Source organism: Acomys russatus, chromosome 6, assembly GCF_903995435.1.
Source record: "Acomys russatus chromosome 6, mAcoRus1.1, whole genome shotgun sequence".
NCBI classification, from domain to species: Eukaryota; Metazoa; Chordata; class Mammalia; order Rodentia; family Muridae; genus Acomys; species Acomys russatus.
The window spans coordinates 61,517,722-61,530,380 of record NC_067142.1 but is presented as its reverse complement, the minus strand read 5'-3'; the positions used below and the strand labels follow the sequence as shown (position 1 = coordinate 61,530,380).

The window sequence follows — 12,659 nt, the reverse complement described above, 5'->3', positions numbered from 1 at the left end:
TGGGCTTTTTTGGTTACGTCTGTATGTAGGTAACCAATGTCTCAATACAGACCTAGTAATTATTTGGCCATATTAGTATGCTCACCCAGTCATTTCCTTCTGTTATTTGATTTTTTTCAATATTTCTTACTTATCAGTACTGTAATCAACTTTTGTATGTAGAGCAGCAAAAGTACTTTATGATCTGTTTTCTTTTCTTATGCTGTCAAGTTCTGATACTATATACAGTAACAGTCAATACCACTTGAATATATTAATACTCCAATTGTTTTAATAATGAAAGATATAGTAAGGTACTATATATCTTACTGTGTAGGTAATATAGTATGTGTTAAAATGTTCATCAAAGAGGAAGAATGTGCCCAAGTTCTCACACTAATGAACTTATAATACTTGCTGTGCTTTGCCCTGCTACCCTAAGGAGTAAGGAGTTTGGGTGCTAATTACTTTGAAAACTGATTGAATTACTTGGAATTAATCTGTGCCATTTATGGGTAGAATTAGTCAGCCTTTGCTTTATAAGTATCTATTCTAGCAATGGTAACCATAGCACATGTGTTAATATTGTGGCAAAATATAATAAATTTAACCTCTGTGATATACATATATATGTTTAGAACAAATTTGAGGACCTCTGTTATTGTTTCTTGCTATATTAATAGACAGTCAGGTAAAAATGCTTTTGATTTTTTTATAGGGAGATCTTTTCTTATACTTAAAACTAATAATTAATAAGAAAAATTGATCAGATTGCAGTAATGGCATACATTAATAAAAGTTTACTGTAAATTCATGCTATATATAGTACTATAGCCCAAATGTTTTTAAAGCAAAAACAAGTCATGAAACACAAAACCAATAAAAAGGAAAATAAAATGTCCTGATATAGGTAATATCTTTTTACTTTTATTTTATTTGTCTTGTGTGTGTGCCCATGTACACATACACACATCAAGCATGCTGGGAGCACACGTGTGGAAGTCAGATGAAAATTTGTGAGAGTCAGTTGCTTTCCACTGTATAGATTCCGAGGGTCAAACTCAGAGTGCTAGGCATGAAGGTAGTCACCTTTACCTTCCGGATCTTGCCAGCACCTTATAGACATAGGTATTTTTAAGATGCCAAAGTTTATCAGTAGTAAGCCAAATATTAAAGTGAATTTTGATAGAAAGCAAACTATATGAGGATGAAAGTATACATTGTGAATGTTGGAAAAGTAAGTTGAGGCTTTTTTCCCTTTAATATGTGGTGCCAGGTGTGGTGCCATATGCCTTTAACCCCAGCACTCAGGAGGCAGAGGTAGGCAGATCTTTGTAAGTTCAAGGCCAGCCTGGTCTACATAATAAGTTTCAGGCAAACCAGGGCTACACAGTGATTCAGCGCCTCAAAAAAAAAAAAAAAAAAAAAAAAAGTACAGTGATTATATGGGTTTGGTGAAATAATAGGATGTTACCCTCCCACCTCTCAGTATCATTCTAATTAAATTGTATCTGATGGTAATCCTTAAGAAGCTCAAGTTTACCAATTGTGAAGTTGAGAAACATTCTTTTTTTTTTTTTCTTTTTCTTTTTTTTTTTCTTTTTCTTTTTCTTTTTCTTTTTCTTATTAAACGATGTCTTAGACCTCTAAGGCTGCCCACATGGTCCAGAATTTGAAGTCCTCATTACTATTGCTCAGTGCACAGTGATCTCCTCACCTAAAAGTGCAGTATTTTATCTGTTTATCATTGCGTTTATGTAAGGCACTACTATGGTCAGGTTTTTTGCTTGTTGGTTTATATGCTTGCTTTGTTCTTGGGTAATGGTCTCCTGTTGAGGTGGCCTCAAACTCTCTATGTAACTGATGATGACTTTGAACTTCTAATCCTGAGTCTGCCTCCAAAATGCTGGGATAACAAGAGTGTGCCACCACACTTAGTTTCCATAGTGCTTGAAACTGAGCCCAGGGCTTCATGCATGCTTAGGCGATCACTCTACCAACTAAGCTCCTCCCTCCCCACTAATAACGCTTAATCTCCAGCATTCCCTGTGCTCATTTGCTAGTGCTCCTTTTGTCTTACTCTGTTTTTACATGTTCTAGGAATGTTACTAGTAACTAAGAACCGTAAAGACTGTTCATAAAGGACAGTAAGGTCTGTTTCCTTTGTCCATTAAATAAGCTTTGGTTATGAAGAAAGATGATTTGGCTTAATGCAAAATTCTTCATTTCAGACCATATACATTATAAAAATATAGAAGGAAAATTATGAAATTAAGCAAAAAGATAATTTTAATTAACAATTATTAAAATTTTATGTTAGGGGCTGGAGAGATGGCTCAGTGTTAAGAGATTGGCTGCTCATGCAGAGGATCCAGGTTCAATTCCAGGCATCCATATGGTGGCTAACAACTGTGTATAACTCTAGTTCCTGTGGATCTAATACCCTCTTCTGGCCTTTACAGGCATCAGGCATGCATACAGACAAAATACCCACACACATAAGATAAAGATAAATAAAATTTCCTAAAAACCATTATACATAACAATTAGATGCAATTTTGTTTGCGTGTGAACAGTAATTGATCAGTTTTTCTCATAATAGATGTTACTACTATCAGGTAGAAAGTACCAACATTAGCTTTCCATGTTGTTTTCTGGGGACAGTGCTTAGGGGCACTCAGAATGGGCCATCTAGCATCTGACATATGGTCATAGCCTTTGCTGCAATCCAGCCTCTAACAGGAAATGCTGTCCTAACCCTAGTGATGATTGCTTTCCTGTATACTGGGAAGGTCAGGAAAACACCAAAGTCTTCACATGGTCTGTTTCCAGGTGAACTTCAAGACATTTATGCTGTAGGACCTAAAGTCCTTATCAGAGTGTCTAAGCAGAAGAACCTGTAATGGTTCTGCGTGTACCTAGGACAGGTCAAGCTTGTTTTCCTCATTGAGGAGTACAAAATTGCTGTGGAAATGTTGAAGGCCCAAGCCCAGAGTCAGAAAGTGAAGTAAACATGAAGCTTTAAAAGTCATAAAAACCAAGGCTTGTTCTGTTTTGACAGAGGTACCAAAATTAGTATATTTGATTTTAGTTTGTTAGTTTCTTGTATACAGAAGGTATATTTTTGTAATGTTTTGCCTATCACTAAATTATGAGGGGCAAGCAAATGGCTCAGTGGGTAAAGGAGCTGGCCATGAAAGCCTGATAACCTGAGTTTAATTCCTAGACCCCACTGTGGAAAGGCGAAGCTGACTCTTGAAAATTATCCTCTGGTCCATACTTTTACAGATACCATATGCATAGATGCAATAATAACAAAGAACATTTAAAATAAATTATGATACTGCCAACACAAGGTTCTTCCACTGTCTTTCCACTTACTTAGGTTTCTTAGATACAACATGTTCAAAAGATATATGGCTTAGAATCGAGAAATTGTAAAAGTGTAGAAAGAGTTTTTTTAATCCCAACCCTCAGGAGGCAGAGGCAGGTAGATCGATGTGAGTTTGAGGCCAGCCTGGTCTACAAAATGAGCCCAGTACAGTCAAGGCTACACAGAGAGACTCTGTCTTGAAGAACCAAAAAAAAAAAAAAAAAGAAAGTTTCTAGGTTATTTCATTGTCTGACAAATATTTTATTCTCTTTTCAAAACATAAAACTCTAGAGACTTCTGTGAAGGGCTAAATATAGAATGAATCAGCAATATCTAGTTTCTGTATGAAAGTTTAAAATAAGTTACTTTGTAGAAATATAATCTCCAGTTTTAGTAGGATCAGATAGGAAGGAGCCAGACAGTACTTACGATAATGACAGTGGGATATATTCATTTGTCAGTCTTCCTTCCTTTCTTCATTCCTTTTTTCCTTTCTTTGTTCATTTTTGTGTTTTTTGAGACAGGGTTTCTCTGTTTAGCTTTGGCTAATTGGAACTAATTTTATATACCAGGCTCAGAAATCCATCTGCCTCTGCCTCCCAAGTGCTAGGATTAAAGGTATATGCTACCACACCCAGCAATATTTATTGCATTATTCTGAAACACCAAGTAATGTCAACTTAACTTTATTTATATATATATATATATATATATATATATATATATATATATTTTTTTTTTTTTTTTTTTTTTTTTTTTTTGGTTTTTTGAGACAGGGTCTCTCTGTGTAGCTTTGGCTGTCCTGGACTCACTTTGTAGACCAAGCTGACCTCGAATTTACAGCGATCCACCTGCCTCTGCCTCCTGAGTGCTGGGATTAAAGGTGTGCACCACCACGCCTGGCTCAACTTAACTTTTAAATTATTGTTTAAGTCATATAAAAGAATTAGGACTTGGGACATAGCTTTGTAATAGTACATTGCTTAACATGCTTAAGGCCCTGGATTTGATCCTTCAGTGCCACAAGAAAACAAGAGTTGCTAGATGTTTAAATCATGGTTTTCCCTTTTATTGAGGGTGGGAAGGATCAGCGTTAAGTCTTTCATCAGAGTTTTGCATGGAAGTTCTGATTTAAAATCTGCAGGTGGATGTGGGATCTAGCAGTGGTTAAATTGTCTAGCAGAAGCTGTTTAATTTTCAGGGTTACAAGGGAAAAAAAAAAACCACTCAAATGTAACAGTAACACTGTTGTGATTTAGCTTGCTCTCCAGCTAACCGGTTGCTCCTCAGCTCTGAAATAAAATATGGACCAACCTACTCTAAATGAAGACTTTTTCTCAGGATTTATTTTTATTATTTTTAAGTGTGCGTTTGCGCATGTGTGTAGGTATGTACACATGTGTGCAGGTACTATCAGGACTGAGGTGTCATATTCCCCAATGGAACTGGAGTTTGATGTGTTTATGAGCCACCTGACATGGGTGATGAAAACTGAACTTAGGTCTTCTACACTCTTAACTGCTGCGCTATCTCTTTATCCCGTAAAAAAAAGTTTTAGTAATTACAAATGATAATCCTTCAGAACTATTTTAAACTGCAGTTTTCAATTTTAGAATATATTACTTTAAGATACTTTTGTTTCAGTTTTTAAAAGGTGTGTTTATTTTTATGTACATAAGTATTTTTCCTGGGTCAGACTATTTGAATTCTTTCCCCTTAAGACTAGATGAGGTTGAGCAAGTCTTTGGCTATTGTCTGCGGATCTCCCAGTTACCAGTTTATTTAGGTAGTGTAGCTTACCTTACTAAGCAAATGTCATAGAAATGCAGTAGATTGTGTGTGTGTGTGTGTGTGTGTGTGTGTAGCTTGTAATACTCTAAGAAATACCATCTGATTTATATAATATATTTAGGTAGTATAGCCTACCCTAGTTAACAGAGACACATAGAGATGGGATAGGTAAATATATAGTTCTTAATACATGTGAGAGAATGCCATATTATTTATAGTATATTTTACTTCTTCAAATATCTTCATATCAAGACTATTTAAGGTAGACAGCATTGAGGATTCTGCATGAGTTTTTTGTGCATTTATCTTAAAAGAAAGCCCTAAATAACTACAACAAAGGCATTCAGTATATGGCTGATTTAAAGCCCAGGTCTTTTTTTCCATTTCAGGTCCCCTGAAGTCATGGGTTTGCTGGCTCCTGCTCAGAGTGACAACACCCTGTGGATTCTACTGGTACTGGCCCAACCACCACAGAGCCCCACTGGAGCATGGAGCCAGCCTAGAGAGGGTCAGGTAGGAACTGTTTTTTCACTTTATGGCACGGTTTTGCCAATTGGAAAAAGTAACTTTTATACCCCAAAAGGGTATATAAAACATTGATTATTTTTGAAAAAGGGCTTTTCAAAACTGAGCCATATTGGAAAAAATCAGCATTTAACTTACCCTGTGCAAATAGGCTCTGTTTACTATCAGCTTCCCCACAGTGGTCAGATCCATCTGAGATGGATGCACTGGTTCTTATTTTAGCCTTTGTACATAATTACTAAATCAGAATAATACTAACCTAATTCTGCAAGCCTTTGTTAATTAGCTTCAGTGTTAAGTCCTAAGGGAAAAAGTCGGGCATGGTGGCACAGGCCTTTAATCTCAGCACTCAGAGGGCAGAGACAGGCAAATCGCTGTGAGTTCGAGGCCAGCCTACAAAGCAAGTCTAGGACAGTCAAGACTACACAGAGAAGCCCTGTCTCAGAGGAAAAGAAAAAAAAAGGAAAACAATAGTGAATTTTAGGATGATTTTAAACTGTAATTAAATGAGTATATGCCCCATAGTTTGAGGAAATTTTTACATCATTCTTTTCCAGTCAGCAACACAGCCCTGAACAGCAGCGAGTAGTAGCTGTACGAACTGACTCTTCTATATGTTATGTAGCTTACAAGGAGCATCGCACTAAATCCCCAAAAATACTGCATCCTTTTTTATAGATGTAGAAATGAGATTAAGATAATTAAAATAACTTTCCCAGGATTACAATATTAATGAATGAAAAGCCATTCAAACCCAGGAAATACAGCTGAAGAAGTCTTGTTATATCTTAGATTATAACGGTTTGTTTTTCTACAACTGAAAAAGCTCTGGTATTAAAGGAATGAAAGATTTACTTAATACCAAACTGTAAATTTGCAAGAAATACATAGTAAATGACTATACATTGAACTTAGTACTAAATGAAGTATGACTTAACATCTATGTCTACCTTTAAAATAATACAATTTTAAATATTTTAAAGGCGTTGACTTACCATATTGCTTTTAGCAGTAGGCCATATAGTCTGGTTTTTATTTTCTGATAATGGCTTCTAAAATATTTCTCAGAGATATCCAATAGATTATACAAACAGTTCCAGCAGTGAGCTGTTTGCTATTCTCATGGTTACTGTGTTAGCTGCAAGTATTTCTGCAGCGGGAGTTATAGGCACTTATGAACACCTAGTATTAGAAAAGCGTACCACTCAATGTGTTTATGTTACAGGAAAATAATAATTCTAAAAAGAGTTGTATGTCCCCAAGGTTATAAGTAAAGTAAATGCCATAGCCAGGAGTTCTAAATATTAGCTTTTAAAAGATTTTGGGTCAGTGCGATGGCTCAGTGGGTAAAGGCTCTGTGGCAAGGTTGACAGCTAGAGTTAAGTCTTCAGCCCCACACCGTATGCATGCAGGGAACTGACTCCCAGGGTTGCCTTCTGACTTCCATGTCCACACACAATACACAAGCACACAAAGTAAATAAAAATGTAACTTGGAACATTTAAAGATGTAAGAATAACAAGTGATTCTTAGAAACACACGTGTGAGAGGCTAAAACAGTACAATGAAAATGTTTTACTTAAAATGGGATTTTGTTGTTGATTTAATATAAGCTTTATTATTTTAAGTGCTGTTTGACTAAAGTACAGTTTTGTAGGGATGATAGCACCAGAGATCTTTTTTAGTGTGTTTTAGTGATACTTTCTAAGTTTTAGTGAAAGGATACATTTTACTTCAAGAAGATTTATGCATTTCATAATGTAGAAAGACAAATAATTGAGAAGTACATTTCTTAGTGACTTTAGAGTTGTCTTTGAGCTTTTAGTTATTAAAGGAGAACATAGGGAAATGTGAAACCAACCCAGAGGGATGAACTATATTTTGTAAAGGACTCTTTAGGAGGTTTTTCCTATGTTTAATTAATTGATTTTTGTTTTTGTTTTTGTTTTTGCTTTGAAAAGTGTAACTTCTAGAGACTAAATTACCTGTTTTTCAAAACAGTGCAGGTGCCAATGTTAGATCTAAAATGATTAAGTGAGAAATCATTTTAAAAGGAAAAGTGTTGTAGATTAAGGAACCGATCGATAAACACTACCATTCCCACTTTGCTTCTTGCACAGTAAAGACTCTTAACCACATATTGTAGTAAAGATGAGTGAAAGCTTCAGACTTATAGCTTGGCTTATCAAATTCTCTGAGCAAACTGGTATGATAATAGAAGATGGAAGATTTGAGGAATAGAAATGATGTTGGTAACAGGCTTCAACCTACAAATGCATGCAATCAGTGCTGTAAATTTCATATGAAACCAGGATGTATTGGGAAATTTCTCTTAGCTGTTCAGCTAAAGATGATCTTAATACCTGTTTGGGGGAAATGAAATGTCATTATGAGCATAGCTGGTACTTAGCCGGACATTCCTTATTAACAACACTCATGAAGAACTAGGGCAAAAGGTCTTCGGTGGGTTTTTGTTTGGTTGGTTTTGGTTTTGGTTTTGTTTTTGTTTTTTCAAGACAGGGCTGGAGAGATGTCTCAGAGGTTAAGGGCACTGATTGCTCCTCCATGAGTTCAGTTCCCAGCAACCACATGGTGGCTCACAACTATCTATAATGTGATCTGATGCCCTCTTCTGGCAGGCAGGTGTACAAGCAGAGAGAGCACTGCATACATAATAATAAATAAATAAATCTTTAAAAAAAAAGAAAAAGAAAAAGACAGGGCTTCTTTGTGTAGCCTTAGCTGTCCTGGACTCACAGAGATCCACCTGCCTCTGTCTCCAAAGTACTGGGATTACAGGCATGCACCACTGCGACCGGCTAGAGCAAAAGATCTTAGAAATGAGGGAATCATTTTTATATTTGGTGTAAAGCTGTGTTTGTTACCCATCGTTTGCCCTTTTGCTGTAGCTCTACCCTGGGGCAGTGGAGCTTCTCTGTGTTGGGTATCCTTTGTCCAAAAATGCTTGAGACCAGAAGTTTGTGGGAATATTTGCATATACCTAGTAAGGTGTCAAGGGGGAGTGCTCCAGACTAAGCAGGATGTTCTTTTGTGCTTTCTGTATATTTGGTACAAACATCTAGGTAATTTTATGCAGTACTTTTAGTGATTCTGTGCTCTAGTTGCATTCAGTCACAGGTTAGCTGTGAAAATTTCCACTTCTATCATGTCAGTGCTTAAAAAAAAATTGGATTTTATAAAATGTTCAGATTTTTTCTTTTTTTCTTTTTCTTTTTCTTTTTTTTTTTTTTTTTTTAGACAAGGGATCTGTAACTTACATTCTCCAGGACATTTGTTAATGTGCTACATCCCTGTGCTGACTAGGAAGAGAGAAGAATCTACCTAAAAATGTGCTATCAGAATTAAGACTTGCTAACACCACACAAGTGCCCTTTTCATTTATATATGTTGTTTTCCTTTATTCCAGTGTTTTTTAAAACTAGAATCCCATAATGAAATAAATTCTCACATAGAGATTCAATATGTCCAGAAAGTTCAAAATAAACTTGTTCTGTTTGAAGCCAAAGTAGAATTTAGAAATCACAGACCATTAAGCATTCTTCTTGCTTTTCTTTTTCTACCAGGTACCTCTATAAAGAAGCCTAAGCTTTCACAGAGTATAGTTTTATTATGCACAATGTACCATAGAGTTTTTAAAGTTACATGTTTCTTTAAAGGTATCTAATTCATTGGCTATTTCTCTGTAAACCACTTTCTGTTGTTAAACATCCTGACTCCTTATTCAGCTCATGGTATACCAAACAGCATCTCACAAAGCCTAGTAAGCATCTCATTTCATGCCTTGAATCTCCCAAAGCCCGATGGAAGCCATCGTAAGAGCTGGGAGGGAGTGTAAGAAGGGCCAGGAGGTGTTTGGAGGAAACACCTGTTTCTAATTATCTGGCACCATGTATCTGTGCTGGATGAATTTTATTAAAGGTATGTGCATGGAAGTAGAATAATTATTTTCTCAATTCCTTCTCAAGATTGCTCAAAGCTTGCCTGGGATAACTCCTTAAGCACATGGCCCTGCTTACTCACTGCTTGAAAAACAAAGCACAGTGCTTACTTCTCTTCCCTACCCTTATACATTTGTTTCTTGAGTTTAGAGATTTTCATGACATTGCTGTGCAGTTTTCTGCTGCTTACTTTTAAGTTGAAATCTCATTTTTGTTTCAGATTCTCCTTCTTCTGTGGTTAACAAACAGCTCGGATCCATGTCACTTGATGAGCAACAGGGTGCGTGCAACAGGAGATGCGCTATGCCCATCCATCCATAGTTCTATTGCAATGCATAAACAAAGTTCTTTCTCGCTTTTGCTTAACATATCATTTTGATTATGGACTAAATTATCCTGTGTGGTATTGTGCACAAAGGCCTCGTTTGGCCTAAACAAATTATGTTCTGTGTAAGCTCATTTCTGCCTTCAACATTTTATAACAACTTTCAAGTCTTTCTTTTAACAATTTTTATTTGTTATATATACTTTTTATTATAGCTATATATTGTAAAAATAATATAGAACTGTGGTTTAAGGTTAGCATATTGCCCCAGTGCTCATTTAGAAGCTATTTAAACATAGTATTACTAGGTTGCTATGGTAGCGACACTTAGTTTTGTGTCATACTTAACTAATGGTGAAGACAAGGTCTTTTATGTGGCCCAAGTTGGCCTTTAACTACCAGTGGTTTTGCTTAGCTGGCATCCTGAGTCCTGGGATTACAGGCATGCTGACACCCCACTCAGCTCTGATACTTTGGATTTTAAGCACTATGCTCGTAAACCCAGAGATAGATGGAAAGCTAGGCAGTCAGCCGGGAAGATCTCTTTCACTACCACTGGCGCTTGTTTTTGAAGTGGCAGAATCAAAGGCGTGAGAAGAACCAGATGCAATCAACATGTTATCAGTCAAATTTTGTTAGTAGCAGATCTGATACAGTGCAGAGAGCAGTTGGTAAAGGAGGACATTCTGGGGGAAAAAAAAAAAGAGTCCGAGTGCAGAAAGGAAGGCTGTAAGAAGCTAAAGTGCTCCCTTTAGAGTTAAGGCAAATAGCTTATTATCTCAACTTAGAATTCTCTAAAGGATTCTAAGTCCTTTGTGATCCAACAATGTTAGTGATATTAAGCCACAAAGAATAACTTGAATCTATCTCTCTACCTACCTACCCATCTACCTACCTATCTATATCTTACCTACCTACCTACCTACCTACCTATCTATATCTTACCTACCTACCCATCTACCTACCTATCTATATCTTACCTACCTACCTACCTACCTACCTACCCATCTATATCTTACCTACATACCTACCTACCCATCTACCTACCTATCTATATCTTACCTACCTACCCATCTACCTGCCTACCTACGTGCCTATCGATCTGTGGTCCGTGTGTGTGTGTCAGGGGGCCATGTCATGGTGCAGTCCTGCATATTGTTCAGAGGATAATTTTTAGGAGTCAGTTCTTCTATACTGTATGGTTCCAGGGATTGAACTCAGGTCAGGCGTGGCTGTAAGCACTTTTACTGCTGAGCCATCCCACCAGCTTCAGTTCATTTATCTCAATTGAAAAGGGAAAATAGGTATTAATAAGTTTCACAAATTTCTTTTAAAAAATTATGAGTAAGCATGAAATCTGGAAGATTTGGCTGGCTAAAAGGTGACAGACATGGGCGGATCCACTGTTCAATGATGAAGGAAGTTAATATTGCTGCAGTATCTGGTATAAAGTAGATCTAACTTTAACCTTCCTAGAGAAATATCCAAAAACTAAATTTACAAAATTAGAAACTTCTGTACTTTCGGCCTTAAATTATTTATTTAAAGACCTTTTAGTAACATATATTATTAGGTTTGTTTTGTTTGTTTTCTCCTGTTCTTAAAAAATAAAGCTAGACATGGTAGTTCTTTCCTTTAATCCCAGCACTCAAAAAAACTGATGCAGGAGGATTGCCATGAGTTAGATTGAAAATCTGTGTCCAAAGGATGGAGAGTAAAATATAATGAGCAAAATTAGCCAGGAGGAGGGAGGAAAGAAAAATAAATGAGTTTGAGAACTACAAAATTAAGCATGTCTTATCTTTACACAGAGTAATAAAATGGGTTACAATTACAATATCACACATTACACTACACCCAAATTCATGTTTAGTTAACCATATAGAATAATTTCCGTAGATTTATATTGAATATTATACCTAGTTCAGTTAGTACTTCATTAATATATAATTTTAGGACATAAGAAAGAGAAGTTTCAAGTTTAACTCACACAGTTTTGCCCTCACTGCCTGGGTGAATGGTGATACCATTTAGTGAGGCTGACCAGCCTAGAGATAGATAATTAGATGGGTCTTTGTTTTGCAGACTGTGTAACGTGATTTGCCATGTTGTCATATATCCAGCTGGGTTGTATGAGGTCAAATATCAAGTGTGGTTGGCATAAACTATATTGCTAAAGCCATTTTAAATGTTGCTTTGTGATAAATCCTATGAGCAGAAATGCCCTAACGATGGGAAATAACCTAAACCCATGGGCTCACCTACAGCAGTATGTGTTATCTGAAGATAAACTGTACTATAGAAGTTAGACAGCCTGCTTGTCACCAGTCTGTCTAATATAATAACTTTGTAACTGCTTTCTCATGGCTAGTCAAGCCACAATAATAATAAACAGAGTGAACCTTTGAAAAAAATATACTCTCATATTATTTATCCATAAAGTTACTTTAACACTGGAGAACTCTGGAGTCCGTGCCATGTCTGATAAGCAGACATGGGCTAGCCTTTAGCTTCCTAACCAGATTTTCGGCCACTCTGCTCACTCACTGTGTTCTTGCCAAGCCTCCTGGAGTCGCCACACTCTGAGCTGCTGTCCCTCTCAGCTATCTCACGCACTGTTCCCAGACTGCTGCTTTGATGTTACTGTTGTTCTTGTTAAGCAATTTTCTACTTACTTTTTAAGTGCCAATTTCTCAAAAAATATGAC

At 36.5% G+C, this 12,659-nt stretch overlaps 1 protein-coding gene across 4 annotated transcripts in view; it reads left to right on the top strand.

The window, feature by feature from the left end:
• The window catches only part of Dcaf6 (DDB1 and CUL4 associated factor 6), a 102,946-nt gene that overhangs the window by 55,377 nt on the left and 34,910 nt on the right, over positions 1-12,659 (top strand). For 3 of the 4 annotated variants that reach the window (XM_051147762.1, XM_051147763.1, XM_051147765.1), the window contains one exon: positions 9,848-9,907. The exons of the other annotated variant lie outside the window; for it this stretch is intronic. In XM_051147762.1, coding sequence (XP_051003719.1) covers positions 9,848-9,907 — 60 coding nt within the window. The remainder of the gene's footprint in view (positions 1-9,847; positions 9,908-12,659) is intronic. 4 annotated transcript variants of the gene reach the window in all.